Source organism: Aspergillus ochraceoroseus, assembly GCF_002846915.1.
Source record: "Aspergillus ochraceoroseus IBT 24754 chromosome Unknown P175scaffold_10, whole genome shotgun sequence".
Classification (NCBI taxonomy): Eukaryota; Fungi; Ascomycota; class Eurotiomycetes; order Eurotiales; family Aspergillaceae; genus Aspergillus; species Aspergillus ochraceoroseus.
The window spans coordinates 548,061-561,481 of NW_024468485.1; the positions used below are offsets into that span (position 1 = coordinate 548,061).

The window sequence follows — 13,421 nt, forward strand, 5'->3', positions numbered from 1 at the left end:
CCCAAGTGAATCGATACCATCGCCCATCAATTCAGTCCAAACAGCCCCCAAAAGACACGAAAAGAGACGGGATTCTCTGTGTCTTTAATCAAAAATGTTTTCCCGCTCTGCGTTAGCAAAGGCTTTTGCCCTTCCGTTGGAACAAACCACACGCCAACCGCTCATCACCACCTTCCGGGCCTCCCTTCATCAAGCAACAACGACAGCATCCAGTACATCCCATCCCGATGTGCCATTAAGCGCTACTCCGCAGACGCAAACATCTGCTCCAGAGAAACAACCCGAGCACTCAACTTCATCCACCTCCGTTCCTCAGACACGCGACCAAGTACCCGCCAACAAACAGCCGGTTAAGCCCACTTTCGACTCGCCGCTGAAAGTCTCCCAATCCCTCCTCGATATGCTGCCACACCTATCAAGCCAACGACCGCACTACATTACCACCCACTTGCATGATAGGCCCTACCTGCTTACCGCTGGTGACCACCTCCGTCTGCCATTCCTCATGCCTAAAGTGAAACCGGGAGATGTTCTTCGATTCAACCGGGCTTCTGTCCTAGGTTCTAGGGATTTTACCTTGAAGGGAGCCCCCTACGTCGATGAGCGACTATTTGAATGCCGTGTCCGAGTCATGGGAGTTGATTCGGAGCCTTTGAGGGTCAAGGAGAAGACCAAGCGCAGACGACGACACGTTCAACATGTCACGAGCAAGCACCGCTATACGCTCTTGAGGGTGATGGATGTGAAGGTGAAGACCGCAGAGGAATTGCTTCAGGAAGGAGCTGTTGTTGTGGATGGCGCAGAAGCTGCTGCTCAGGTCGAGACGAAGGCATAGATGTGTTGAGCGGAGTCTGCTAAGGAGTACTGGGAAAATTGTTAGGCGGAGTATGATGGAACCCGCATTTTCCTTTTGTGACTATTTCCTGGGACTTGTTGAGACCAGTCATGTACAGATAGATAGATCTTGGTGCATGTTATCCATGCATTATACTGTATTCTATAATTGCCATTTCAAATAAAAGATAACAGATGTTGTCGATACTTGCCCGTGTTCTGATTCAATGCAATTAGATAACTATGTAGGGGTATATATATCGAGGGTATCCTGTGGCTACAAAGAGAGGTCAAATTGCTTTGCGAGAATCATTTCGCAATACTACTAGACTACCCTAGGTACTTCCACCCTCCCTGTCGACTTGTGGAATGGGATAGTCTATAGAGTCTCGCCCCTTTCAAAGATATCTTCCTCCGAACTAGAAAGTGACGGGTCTGCGTACATCGCCGCAGCGAGGCTTTGGTAAGCACAGCATTTACGAAGTATGTGATTTGGATAGCTAGGAAGCTCTAAAGAGTAATGGGCCAGAGCCCATTTATTTGAACTTACCAAAGACATCAAAATCACCCAATCATCCCACCAGTATCCGGCTTTTGCAAGATATTGTGACTCAAACCGGAGACCCACGGCAATGGTTGCAGGCACGAGAGTGCAGATGCTGCCCAAGGGTCTAACATTTTCACGAAGACTAGAGAACTATGGGGCGAGATATCTGAGATATTAGCACAGCCTCGTCATATTCGGAAGCGATTTAGACCGGAGATATCTAGGGAACCAGATGAATGACTAACGCGGAGACAGATTCAAGGAAGATCCAAGATCATTGTGAACCATATGTATCCATCTCTCGGGGTGGCTGTCATTGACAGCTGCAAAGCTGAATCAACATCCGATTCCGTGTTGTCGGCTGACGATGGCGCAAGACCTAAATCTTTCTTAACCGCGAATCTGATGAGAATGGAACCATACCGAAGCTCAAATCTACCCACGGAAAACAAATGCTGGGGCAACTTTAGTTATGCTGTGTTGTACTATGTCTTATGCTTGTTTCGTTACATATCAAAAGCAATTGGCGTATATAATTCAATAAATTCGAGACATCAAGGACCCCATTACCAAACCAAAGAATCCAGCCCTAGCTGTGCCCGACAGCTCTCGAGGCTGTTATACTGCCTCTGCTCATATAAATAAAACTCGTCAGTGATGGAGGCCCCGAGCATACGCTGGAACCCGTCTAAGTCTGCGTCCGCATCCATCATCAATCGTTTCGCTTTAGGTGTTTTTCCAAGGTTAGAGTTGAAAATCCCCCCCGCTGATAGTGGAAGGAAGTCCTCGTATGTGATGGGCTCGTATTCTAGAATCTTATCGTCCAGTAATTGCTTCAGTGTCATAGAATATACCTTGCGGGATTCCAAGCTCTTTTCACCCTCAGTGTTCAGTTTAAAGCAGAAGTATGCAAGCTTCTGCTCCCACAGTTCATGCATACTATCGGGGAATTCTTTGAAGTGTTTTGTCAAGATCTCATCGTACTGGGCAAAGTCTGCCTCTTTCTCTGCTGCCTCTGTATTCACACGTGCCAGAATCCGATCATATAGCTGTCGACCTTGTCGTGTGAGGGCATACCCACGCTGCTCAACTTCTCCAAACCGCGCTGTGTGAGATCCCTTAACGAACTGACCGAGCGAATCCTGGAAGTACACTGTCTCCTCCAAAGCTTTAAAGCTCGTTTGGCGTAAGAGAATCGGGCATACTCGACGTGGAGGGCCCTCAATCCGCTCTTTAGCCGGCATACCGTGGTCCTGCATCATTTTCTGTACCAGGTCGATGTCGATTGTTCGCGGAGTTAGATGATTGATATGGCAGCTCGGAAACGAGACAATATCCGCGATCAGCGGGTGCTCAGCTTTAAGAATTTGATACTCTTCCATTGTGACCGTAGCCTGTGAATGCCATCGGAACGTCTCCAACCCCTCTTTGATAAACTCCTCATACATCTTGGTCTGGAGCTGACCTTGCATCTCGGCCTCCTCAATCAAGTGAATCAAACGATCACTGAAGATATTTCTCTGCTTCAAGGCTTCCTTCACCAGATCACGCGTTCTCTCAGTTAGTAACTCCATGCGCAGCACCGTCGTAAACACTCTGAACGGATGCCTCGCTAATGCCTCTCGACTCTTCGGTCGGAAAGCAGTCGCATGCATCGGGAACCCGGCAATGCTCAGATCATAGTACCCCACCGGGAACATGCCCATGACTGCAAACATGCGCCGGATAGTCGCAAGCTCGTGTGCTGTTCCCAGCCGGATAGCGCCGTGTCTTTCCACGCGGTGTCTCGAAGGTAACACATCATCGGGATTAATAACGTTAGGGCCACTGTGCGCCTGACTAGCCCTGACAGCTTCCGCATCTGCTTTCCAAACCAGATCTACTAGATCCCCATAGAGAGGGACTTCGCTCTTGTACATCTCCGAGAGCGCATGGCAGAAACGTGCTCTGAGGGTGTCCTGGCCGTACTCCATATCTGATGGATGCTCGTACTCTGTGGTAGATATTGATCGTGATAGTTAGCAGTATAATAAAATGATATGTATATCTAAAAGGAATCAAAGAGCACAAGTTTCTTCTGCAAAAGCACACAAAAACTAAAAGATAAATACCAACCAAGGGAGTCAGATTATCAATCATGATAAGCCTTTCTTCACATTCAGTCCATGGTCAGCAATTAGTGAGTGAGTGGTTAGTTATGTGATGTGAGTGTCCTGAGCGCCCCGTCCGCGTCGATGCTTATCCGGGTTTCCGGATTCGATCCGTCGGAACACTTCTCTAAAGATAATATAATATTCCCCGCTTGGGGTGTCCAATCATTATTGTTATCATGAAAATTCGTATGGATATTCTCGGGATTTCGGGGGGAGATATGCGGAGTTGGCGTTCTCATCAAGTAGGTGTATAGATTGAACGAGCGGAGTATGTTCAAGTATTTCCCCACAATTTGAAATACGTACACGCTGATGCTAAATCCGAAAGCCCGGAGAATCCCAGATCGTACGAAATTGTCGGGTGGGTAAACGGAACACGGCATCTGTCATTGGCGAGTCAGTGTGTGTGTGTGTGTGTGTGCCAGTGTGGTGAGCTGCTTGGTTAGGGATCTTAATGTGCTAACCAGTAAGTGCGGAGCAGTCATTCTCACGCCCACTGAAGCCGCTAACCGAGGGAAAAGACTCAAAGTAACGATCAGATATACAATCGCGCCAGCTGTAGAAGCTGGCCTGGTCCACTGAGATTAGGTATGGATGAAGGGGAATCTATGCCAGCGACAGCTAAACTTCGCGCTTCACGTCGAAGACCACCACGTGCTTCCCGTGCCTGCGAGACTTGTCGCGTTCGAAAGACCAAGGTATTCCCAGTCATCTTCTCCCATCTCATTCAAGAACATTGTTTTGTCCAATATTTCATCAAGTACCTATCGGACTGATCAGGGATAGTGTGATCAAGCTCAACCATGTTCCTACTGTGCTTGTATGAATATCCTGTCTTCAACCTCAATGAACGCTATTGATAACGGGAAATAGATCATTCTCTCAACTGCACATACAGAAATATAGGCACAAATGAGAGCCTATCTACTATGGAAAAGCGATCAGCTCAAATATGCGAGGTTCAAAGGTATACGCAGCCCATCTTTCTCGGCCTTTTGATGGATTTCACCTCCTAACATCGCCCAAGAGCAAAAGGTCGACCCTCACCCTGGCCTGAGATCAACCATAATTCTCCGCAACATCTACGACGTAGCCACTCTCCAGAGAGACATCCTCGGGATGTACCTGCAAGATCTCGTGTTCCACGATATAGCACAGCTATCAACGCTAGCTCACCTTTAGGCTCTGTAACCAGGCATGATGTTGATGACAGAATTGGTAACCTTTACGCATTCGACTTCACTTTGTCAAGATACTAAGGCAATATTTTTTCTAGACTCTCCAGAGCTATGCGATTCTACGTCTAGGAATGGTCTGAGTGGTGTAAATCTTCACACTAAAGGTACCGAATTTTACGGCACTTCTTCAAACTTCGCATTTCTCGAAAATTTATACGCACGCGCATACAGCCCAGGAATGGCACGCCTTCCCAATGCACCTGAGAATGGTGCGTCGTCCCTAACTACAGCAAAATACCCCATACAAGACTTGACACTGGACCAAAATATCCAAGCTACCCCCAATCCTCCTACGGAGACTCAAGCTGAAAGGTCAAAGTCCGCCACCAACAAAACCCAGTTATCCATTGTCAATTTACTTTACAATCCAAACTATCGCAGCCACTCTCCTCCTCAAATAAGTGGCAAGGCCGACGAAGGCCAAATCAGGAGCGGGCCCCAGAATTCCCCTCGGAATTTTGCTGGTTAGTAGACTTAAACGAGCTCGATGCTGTGCAGCTATGAATTGACGCTCAAGGAAACCCAGATGAGAACAACTTAACATCAGTGATCGGGAAGCTTTCCAATGAAGCCCAGGTTGAGATTGAAAAAATATTCGTTAACAGCTACTTCTCAAATAAACACTACATCCATCCTATGCTGTGCAAGAACTCATTTATGCAGCGCTGCGAGCAGCAGGCTTTTATCCCCGCCAAACGTCTTGCATTTTGCCGCGGATCGAGCGCGTTTTCGGGGCTCTACTTTGCTGTAGTCGCCTTGGGGGCTATAAATGCTAGCCCTAATGAGACAGCACTCTTGGGTTATTATTGCAACTCTTTGCCAGACAGCACAAAGCGCAATAATGTTACCAAGCCCTCACCGTTGGATTTTGCCGACTTTTACTTTGCAATTGCGAAGAAGGCCCTTGGGGACATTTTCGAGAGTTGCTCCTTGGAGAGCGTGCAGGCTCTATTACTCTTGGTCAGTCTGCTATTACTATCTCCTTCAACAATTGTCAAACTTGTTTCAGATTCTCACACGACCATTTATAGAGTGTCTTTTGTCAAAACGCGTTACGACCACATAGCTGCTATATGTATAGTGGGATGGCTGTTAGAACGGCTGTGGCAGTTGGACTCGCATCAGGGATCACCTCTCTGCCGCCTACTGTTCGCCAGGAAGGCATACGAACGTGGTGGTAAGTACTACTGAATCAATTCTTATATATGTTGCTCATATTGTCTAGGTGTATATATTCACATGAAGTGTTCGTGCACCAGTTGTCATAGGGGCTCAGTTTTGTTAACAAAAAGATTAATAGGGAGATGTGCTGCTCGTCAGGTAGACTGGACAGCGTGAAGGAACTTTCTTACTATCAAGTTCCACTTCCGACGATTCAGGTAAGATTCTCAGCCATACCGCATGATATAGGAAAGAGACTGTTATTAATCTGGACAGGGGAGCTATGTAAGTTTTCAGAGCTCGGATCTGGACGGAGATGGTGTTGCTATGGTCCCTGTAATGGTGTCTTTGGCGCGCATTATGTCCGAGGCGTCTCATCTCCTATATCATTCTCCAAAACGCTCTACAAGTGAAATGTCACAAACTGCTATGAAACTCGAAGGCGAATTACTCAAATGGAAATCCGACCTGCCTGGTTTTCTAGACATAGACGCCACTTCACTAAATGATCCTGAATGGGCTTTTAAGCAGAAACTGGTGTTAAGATTGAGTGAGACGACTAAAACAACCCCAAACACACATGAAGCTAACGTGGATAGGATTTTACAACACGCGAATACTTATACATCGCCCTTTTGTCGCTGCATCAACGTCTAGCGCCAATTCACCTATCCTCCTACAACATCTTCATACTTGCCTGGAAGCTGCAAAGGCAACCATACAAATGCAGTATGAAGCCTTTTTGCATAGAACATATATTCGAACATGGTAAGTTGTCCTGTTACACTTGTCGTGCTAACTCAATGTTGACAAAAAAAAAAAAAGGTGGTACAACACGACGTACGCTTTGTATGCTGCCATGATTTTGCTACATGTAGTTCTCTCTGGGTATCCTGGCATTCAGGATGAAGACCTGTTGTCTGGTGTCGAGAAGAGTCTCGACATCTTTGGGTCAATGAACAATATCATAGTCGCACGCCGTTGTTCGGAGATGATACGGGAAGTGCTTGAGCTTGCTAGGCTATGTGCTTCCAGGCGCCGAACCCAGTCGAAGTCGACTGGTCCCACGCTAGCTCCGACGTTAAACCCAGCAATTGGCGTTCAATCCTACGACCCAAGTGCAAACGACACCAGGCCAGATGCGACCAATGTTCCTCCCTCTGGGGTCGATGGCAACTTTTTCTTCTCTCTCTTCAATCTCGATTTTCAACCAGACACCCGGGCCAACATGCTCGCTAACCTGGTTGATCCTACCATTCTGGAGAACTTTGCTTTTGGAAACGGATGGAACGATTTTTCATTCCTGCTTGACCCTTAATGCCTACCATTTATCAATACATCAAGACCACATCAAGCCTACATCAATATGATAGATACCCTTGTATTAACTACAATGGGGCCCCCAAAAGACAGCTGGATCCGATGCTTTGGATATGGGTACCCGACGGTCTGACCTGTAAAACCCGGATAACAATTTAGGAGTGGTACCCCTAGATTATAGCTCCTGAAATGAACCATATAGATAATAATAAGGGCGTAAAGCTGATATCCCTATATTTAGCATAATTTTGAACTTTTGGATATTACAATATCTCAATAAGATATCTAGGCTAGAAATATTGCTCTTCTACGGAGTATATGGGATGGATACATCCAGGCCGAAAAACCTGCGTTGCTACATATATAATTTCCAAGTCGTAGTTCACTACCAGCAGACTTGTTTCCTTTTTTTTTTTTTTTTTTTTTTTTTTTTTGCCATTGATTTATTGAATCAACTTACTACAAGCGAGATAAGATCGCGAGTGTCTAGATGTATATATATATATATATATATAGGCTCAGTATGTTTTTCAACTACCTCTTCAAGTGAGGGAGGGGGTCCTGATACTCCCCCGTTTTAGAGTTAGGTTAGGGCTCCTCAGTACACCGCGAACTAAAGTTATATATATATATATATACATAAACAGTACTCGGTAATTAACCACCCTAAGTTCCTAGGTTTTCACCCGCGTTATCGGAGAGATAGATCAAGGTGATTTCAGAATCAGATTAGATGGCTCATTCGATCAGATAACGTGTTACATATGCCACGTGGATACGTTACCTACCATTTTTATCAATCAGGGTTGCAATTAACTATCGAATTATTCGTTCTTCTGATGCAATAGCTGCGTCTTTCCTGTCTATGCGCGTGATCTGCATTGGCAGCTAGGTAGTTACAATTACCTGGATGCGACCTGTTGATAGGAGGAAATATAAGAAATGTAAACTACTTTTTTTTAAAGAAATCACAGACAGTACAAAATGTTGTAAGAAGTTTGATCATAAATTTATGCTTCTATCCCAATGCCGTCCAGTCTATAAATATCCATCATGAAGTATGTACAGGGAATCATTTCATAGTCCAACAACGATCGTCAAGATCGAAACAAAAAAAAAAAGGTATCAATAAAATGCTTAGAGATGCCAAGCTCCAAATCTAGGGAGAAGAAAAAAGGTCATTAGAGACATCAAGGAAGAAGGAAAGGTAGGGTTAGGGCCGAGGAGAGAAATATTGAGGTAGTAAAATGAGGTTAGAATGGATTACAAGGGCTCCATCGAAGTATCCTGCACGCTGTCCTCGCTCACTGAGGTTGCAGGTGATGCTAGACCAGATATCACGGAAGAGGTTCCACCACCCTGTGCGGTATCTATTTCCAACATGGATTCATCGAGCTGAGAGCGTGATTGAGATATTGTCGGCTTTGAAGAACTGGTCATGAGCTCGTCGATACCGGGTTTGCCAGGCACGTGGTGGTCAAGATTTGTGGCGTTGTCTAAACTGTCTAGCGCGAATGCGAGGAATTCGGCATCTTTCTTGCTCACGCTCAGCGTCCAGCGATATTCGCACAATCGGAGGCGGTAAAACTCAGCCTCCTCCTTGGTCGGTGCGGTAATACGGAGGAGGACACCAAAGGATCCAATCAGTGCAAAATGTGTTCGGGAGGCCGCGGGCCAGAAAGATCTGAGGTGGAGTGGGCGGAGTCTATTGACAAAGTCCATTGCTGAAATCAATCGTGTCTTGGCGGCAGAGCGGCAGATATGAGACAAATATGCGTCGGCAGTTTCGGGGGAGAGAGAGCGGACAATACAGCGGTGAAGGGTGATTTCTGTCGCAAAGTATGACAGATGAAGGGCCCCGTTGCGGGCGGTTTCTTCCGTAACGCTCTCGAAAAGCTCTGTTGCGGACTCCATCTTGAGTGGGGTGGGGAGGCGCCCGAACCAATCTTTCAGACGAATCTGGGCGGGTTTAGCGCGTTCTAGGATCATCCGGGTCCTGTTGTTTCCTGCAGCCTTGAATTCCTCAATCGCCTGGAGGGTGTAGAATCGGTCTAGAATGTCGGAGAGAATTGTGGTCAAAGCGACCATATGGCAGAAAAATAGTGGGCCATGACCAACGGGGGCGTCCTCGGATTGGGATGTTGCCGGGGAGAAAGCGTCGGTGAAATCATCTTCCACGAGGTCCTGAACTGTCCAGTTGGAGGCGACGACATGCGACGGGCGTCCATGTACCATCGCAGACCATTTGTCCTGCATGTAGAGGGCCCATGCTAAGCGCTTCCTCAGCCCCTTCTCCCATCTCTCCATCCTCCAACCCAAGCAGTCCTGGTGCAGGCCAAGTTCGAATGCCGCCGTCACCAGCTGAGCATTTAAGGCGGAAGTAGCGAGGGTTGACTTTTGCATGAGAAGCAGGCCGGCTTGAATGGTCGAAATCGATGCGTGGGGGAGAGATTCAAGGAGGAGTTTCAGGGCAGTGCTCTCAAGACGAGCAGCGTCGGGTCGTCGTGTGGATTGGGGGGCCGGTCCAACATCCACAAACTTCAGGGCCAGCACATAGACGGCGGAGAGAAGAAGTGGTGAAATACCATTTCGAGTCCGATGTGACTGACGGAAGACATCTTCCATCAAGATAGGAAAGGTAGGGTGAATATGATCAAAGAACTTGTCTACTAGAGTGGATCCATAGGGTGCGACCAAACTCTCGATGGAGTCTAATGAGACAGACTGCGGGGGGTCACCGTGGGACAGGGTGTTGATAACCCGCATGAATGTGCCGTCGTCGCTGAGTTTGCGCACCCGGGAAGAGGCTACAGTACCTTCGTCGTTCTGGTCGACTGGGAGATATGCAAGGAGAGCAGGCTCTAGTTCCGTAGTGAGGCCGATATGTTGAGTTGATTGATGCCAATAGGCAGCTGTGTTGATCCGGTTGGGTTGATGACTCAATGGTGAGCGAGTACAGTCAGATTTGGAAACTTGGGGGATGGTGGATAGCCTGTTGTGGAAACCAAGCATTAGTGCCTATCTTGATAAAGCCTGTCCGAGATCGGCTACACCAAGCAGATAGATGGAGAGGGAAAAAAAGGGTACCTTTTAGGAGACTCCGCATCACTCAGGACCGTGTCGTCTAGCTTACGTTTCTTAGAAGGCAGGTCGGCTGTACTGGGGCGACTAGAAGTAGTAGTGGTGGTGGTAGCGGCGGCGGTCATAGATGGTGATAGGGTGAAGGTACAATCCTGGCGATGGAAGTCGCACGAGTAGCACTTATTGACCATTTCGTTCATGGCACAACGGCTCTTTCTGCGCAAACAAGCGTCACAACTCGGCGCATCCCGTAGTGGCGGAACGGAGAGACGAGGTAAAGTACCCAAAGTACCAATGGGAGCGTGGGGGGAGCGAGGTGAGGAGGATCGATGATGATGAGGTTGTTGTTGTTGTTGTTTCTGGAGATTATTCTGGACCAGTGGGCGTAGAAGATGATGGTCTGGAGAAGGAGACTGTTGGAATGAGGCTGCAGACGGACCAGCCGTCGAGGACGACTGGAGGGTGATAACGGCAGCCATTCCGGGATGACGGATAGATAGGGAATATACCTAGGATACCTAGATAGCAGGTATAGCGAAGGATCGAATGGAGAAGATAGATAGGTAAGGAGGAAACAGAAAAATGCCGAAAGATAGGCGGGAATAATCGATATAGGTAATGAAATGACGATAGTACAGAGAACTTGATAGGAATTGGATCACTAGAATTCCGTCGCGTAAAACCAGCAAACAGAGCTGGGTCTCCGGGGATTCTGCCGCCAAGGAGAGAAGCAATCCAAAGCGATCTGGGGTGACTGCAAAATAATACTCTGTATCGGATATCCGTATGCAATGTCCCCAAAAGTTGCCCGTTTAGGTAGAGCTTGGGGCAGGAGGGATTGGCGCCCCAACCAATAGCTGGAGAGCTGATGAAGAGAACCAGGCAAACCGCAGCGGAGAAGCTTATCAGGATGGGAATAATGGATATTGAGAGTAGATAGTTAATAATAATGATATTTGGATGGTTGAGAGTTGGAGTATGTATTATTATTGAAGAGTGAGAAGTCGGTCGGTCCGGGATCGGAGGTAGAAATTACCTACTCTTAGGTAGTAGGGTCTGATTCTGGAGGTATAGATGTGAGGAAAGGAACTTTGAAGAGGATCACCTCCCTATATTATTATTACTAGTTTAAATCTCAGTAGGCTCGAGAAGAGTCATCAGAAAGAGATTAGGGATTATTATTAAAACTGTCGGATTCTTGACGAAATGCCTATTTAATCATCCTTAACATGAGTATAAAGATCATCAAGACAATCTCCGAAAGTGAAAACGATCGATCAACCAGGATCTCTCCTTAGTCGCGCCAGTCGCACGATTTCCTACACGTAACAGATACCCGAACATCCATTCAGGCCAGTTGGTTCCTGTTCAATTGTTCAAAAGGCTGCTGGTCAATTAGATTTCGGCTTTGCCATCACTGCAAGGACCGAGATAAGTCTTTGGTCTTTGATTGGATCTCTGGATTCTCCACTGCCGAAAGAGGCAAGTCGAGAAAACCAGTACGTAATCCCAAGCGGTTTTGTTACCTAACGCTGAGGTAATACCTCTATTCTTCCCGTCTAGAATTCCCCTTAATTACCATTCCATTATTCTAATGTATTACACCTCATACTACCTAAGGTTGTACCTAGGTAGCTATCCGTTCTTCCGTTTTCGGCATTGATTGGAATCTACCTGACAATCTCTTAATAAACTTTGAAAAAAGTATGCACTACCATTAAGTTCCAACAAATCTCTGGTAGCCACAGAGTACTGCTAGGTATAAGAAGATAACATCCAATCAACACCCTCTGATAACATCCAACCCTCTCCAATCACAACACCCAAATTTAAAGCAAATCCAGTCTAGATCGAACCCGGTAACGGGGATCGGCGGGCCTGCAGGATTGGGGCTGTTCCCCACACCTTTTCCAGCCCCATCTTAGATTATTTTGGTCTCCTCAGGGAAAAGAAAAAAAAAACTGGAGATTCCTATTGGTCCCCCCGGGGCTTGGGCAGCACTCCGTCGAACTCCATTGTTTTCCATTATTAATGTAAATCTGCTCCGGGCTTTAAGTGTTCCACCCGGAGGACTCTCGTCCTGGAGATGCCGCGAATTATAGATGAACTCGAGGACAAACAAACGGGCTTGTGGTGGGGGGGAATTGTCTGATTTCGACTCATGTTTGAGCTGATTCAGGAAGGGCGTCTTGTTGCTTGGCATGCTCTCCACACTGCTTTTATACTAGTACTCTGCAAGTCTTATAATAGTTAATAACTAGGTACTTTAATAAGAGTAAATCTTATACAACACCTTATTTGTATCCAATGATCCATATACAGAGTACTAGTAGTATAATAGTGCTACTATAAATCACCAATTCATCCCTCACATAAATACAACCCTGAATGAAACATGCCCTTCCCAAACAAGGTATACTCTTTCTTACCCTACAATAGTTACCTAGGTAGGTACGGAGTACTAGGTTTGCAATCCCTTTTCCACTTTATTCAAATGCAACCAACCATTAGAAGGCAAACCGCACCGCTAAATCGGCAAGTTAATTAAGAGTCTAGACAACCTTTCAACTTGCCAAGGATTACTCCGTATATCCGGCAGGATCCCTTTCCAGGTAGGTCCCTACTACTAGTAGTACGGAGTACGTACTGCACCGGGTGCCGGAAGTAACATGGGATACTGTACACACCCGCTCTCCATGTAACTAACTACTACCTGCGTAGGTACTGTAGACGACTTACTTGATTATGAATAAATATCAGAGCGCAAAATTTCTCCGTACTTCAGCTCATAACTCGGTTTGTACGGAGTATCACTTTGAAAGAGAGAATGTCAAACGATGAATAATTCTCGAATCTTGATTAGTTATGCGGGGGGGGGGGGGTTCCCCTCTCTTACATATGATATGGTCCCTTAGTTAGTTAATATCAACCTCCTTTCTCAGCGCAACTCTGAAGAGATGACAAACCATACAGAGTATAACTAGTTATTGATTGCAGTTAGATACTAGTACTAGGTAGGTGCTTAACTAAACTATACTTACTATCTTTATAGTCAGGTAAGGAAAGAAAATGAAAGACTCGACACTT

General features: G+C 46.4%; 4 protein-coding genes across 4 annotated transcripts; 2 read left to right on the forward strand and 2 right to left on the reverse strand.

The window, feature by feature from the left end:
- Window positions 1-20: 20 nt before the first annotated feature.
- On the forward strand, window positions 21-1,051 carry P175DRAFT_0504866 (mitochondrial 54S ribosomal protein bL21m). The gene has a single exon (XM_040897969.1). It carries the CDS (start codon window positions 95-97, stop codon window positions 833-835), a length of 741 nt encoding a protein of 246 aa, XP_040748973.1. The 5' UTR covers window positions 21-94; the 3' UTR covers window positions 836-1,051.
- A 784-nt stretch (window positions 1,052-1,835) lies between these two features.
- On the reverse strand, window positions 1,836-3,544 carry P175DRAFT_0504868 (VOC family protein). The gene is made up of 2 exons (XM_040897970.1): window positions 3,497-3,544; window positions 1,836-3,374 (listed from the first exon to the last, which is right to left on the reverse strand). Exon 2 carries the CDS (start codon window positions 3,352-3,354, stop codon window positions 1,948-1,950), a length of 1,407 nt encoding a protein of 468 aa, XP_040748974.1. The 5' UTR covers window positions 3,355-3,374; window positions 3,497-3,544; the 3' UTR covers window positions 1,836-1,947.
- Window positions 3,545-4,139: 595 nt separating this feature from the next.
- Window positions 4,140-7,513, forward strand: P175DRAFT_0540560 (Zn(II)2Cys6 transcription factor; the record flags this gene model as incomplete). The annotated part of the gene is made up of 12 exons (XM_040900344.1): window positions 4,140-4,232; window positions 4,321-4,354; window positions 4,408-4,501; window positions 4,562-4,752; window positions 4,811-5,236; window positions 5,299-5,732; window positions 5,804-5,949; window positions 5,998-6,018; window positions 6,073-6,151; window positions 6,210-6,483; window positions 6,533-6,701; window positions 6,759-7,513. The coding sequence occupies 12 exons, from the start codon at window positions 4,143-4,145 to the stop codon at window positions 7,249-7,251; spliced, it is 2,451 nt and encodes an 816-aa protein (XP_040748975.1). The 3' UTR covers window positions 7,252-7,513.
- Window positions 7,514-8,246: 733 nt separating this feature from the next.
- Window positions 8,247-10,949, reverse strand: P175DRAFT_0487261 (putative C6 transcription factor (OTam)). The gene is made up of 2 exons (XM_040895664.1): window positions 10,341-10,949; window positions 8,247-10,245 (listed from the first exon to the last, which is right to left on the reverse strand). Exons 1-2 carry the CDS (start codon window positions 10,811-10,813, stop codon window positions 8,517-8,519), a joined length of 2,202 nt encoding a protein of 733 aa, XP_040748976.1. The 5' UTR covers window positions 10,814-10,949; the 3' UTR covers window positions 8,247-8,516.
- Between the last annotated feature and the right edge of the window lie 2,472 nt (window positions 10,950-13,421).

What these genes read in the sequence shown, in the direction of transcription:
- P175DRAFT_0504866 (XM_040897969.1), top strand. Translation starts at nt 95, where the DNA reads ATGTTTTCCCGCTCTGCGTTAGCAAAGGCTTTTGCCCTTCCGTTGGAA.
- P175DRAFT_0504868 (XM_040897970.1), bottom strand. Translation starts at nt 3,354, where the DNA reads ATGGAGTACGGCCAGGACACCCTCAGAGCACGTTTCTGCCATGCGCTC.
- P175DRAFT_0487261 (XM_040895664.1), bottom strand. Translation starts at nt 10,813, where the DNA reads ATGGCTGCCGTTATCACCCTCCAGTCGTCCTCGACGGCTGGTCCGTCT. An exon ending in GATGCGGAGTCTCCTAAAAG is followed by an intron (nt 10,246 to 10,340) that starts GTACCCTTTTTT and finishes TTTCCACAACAG; the next exon opens with GCTATCCACCATCCCCCAAG.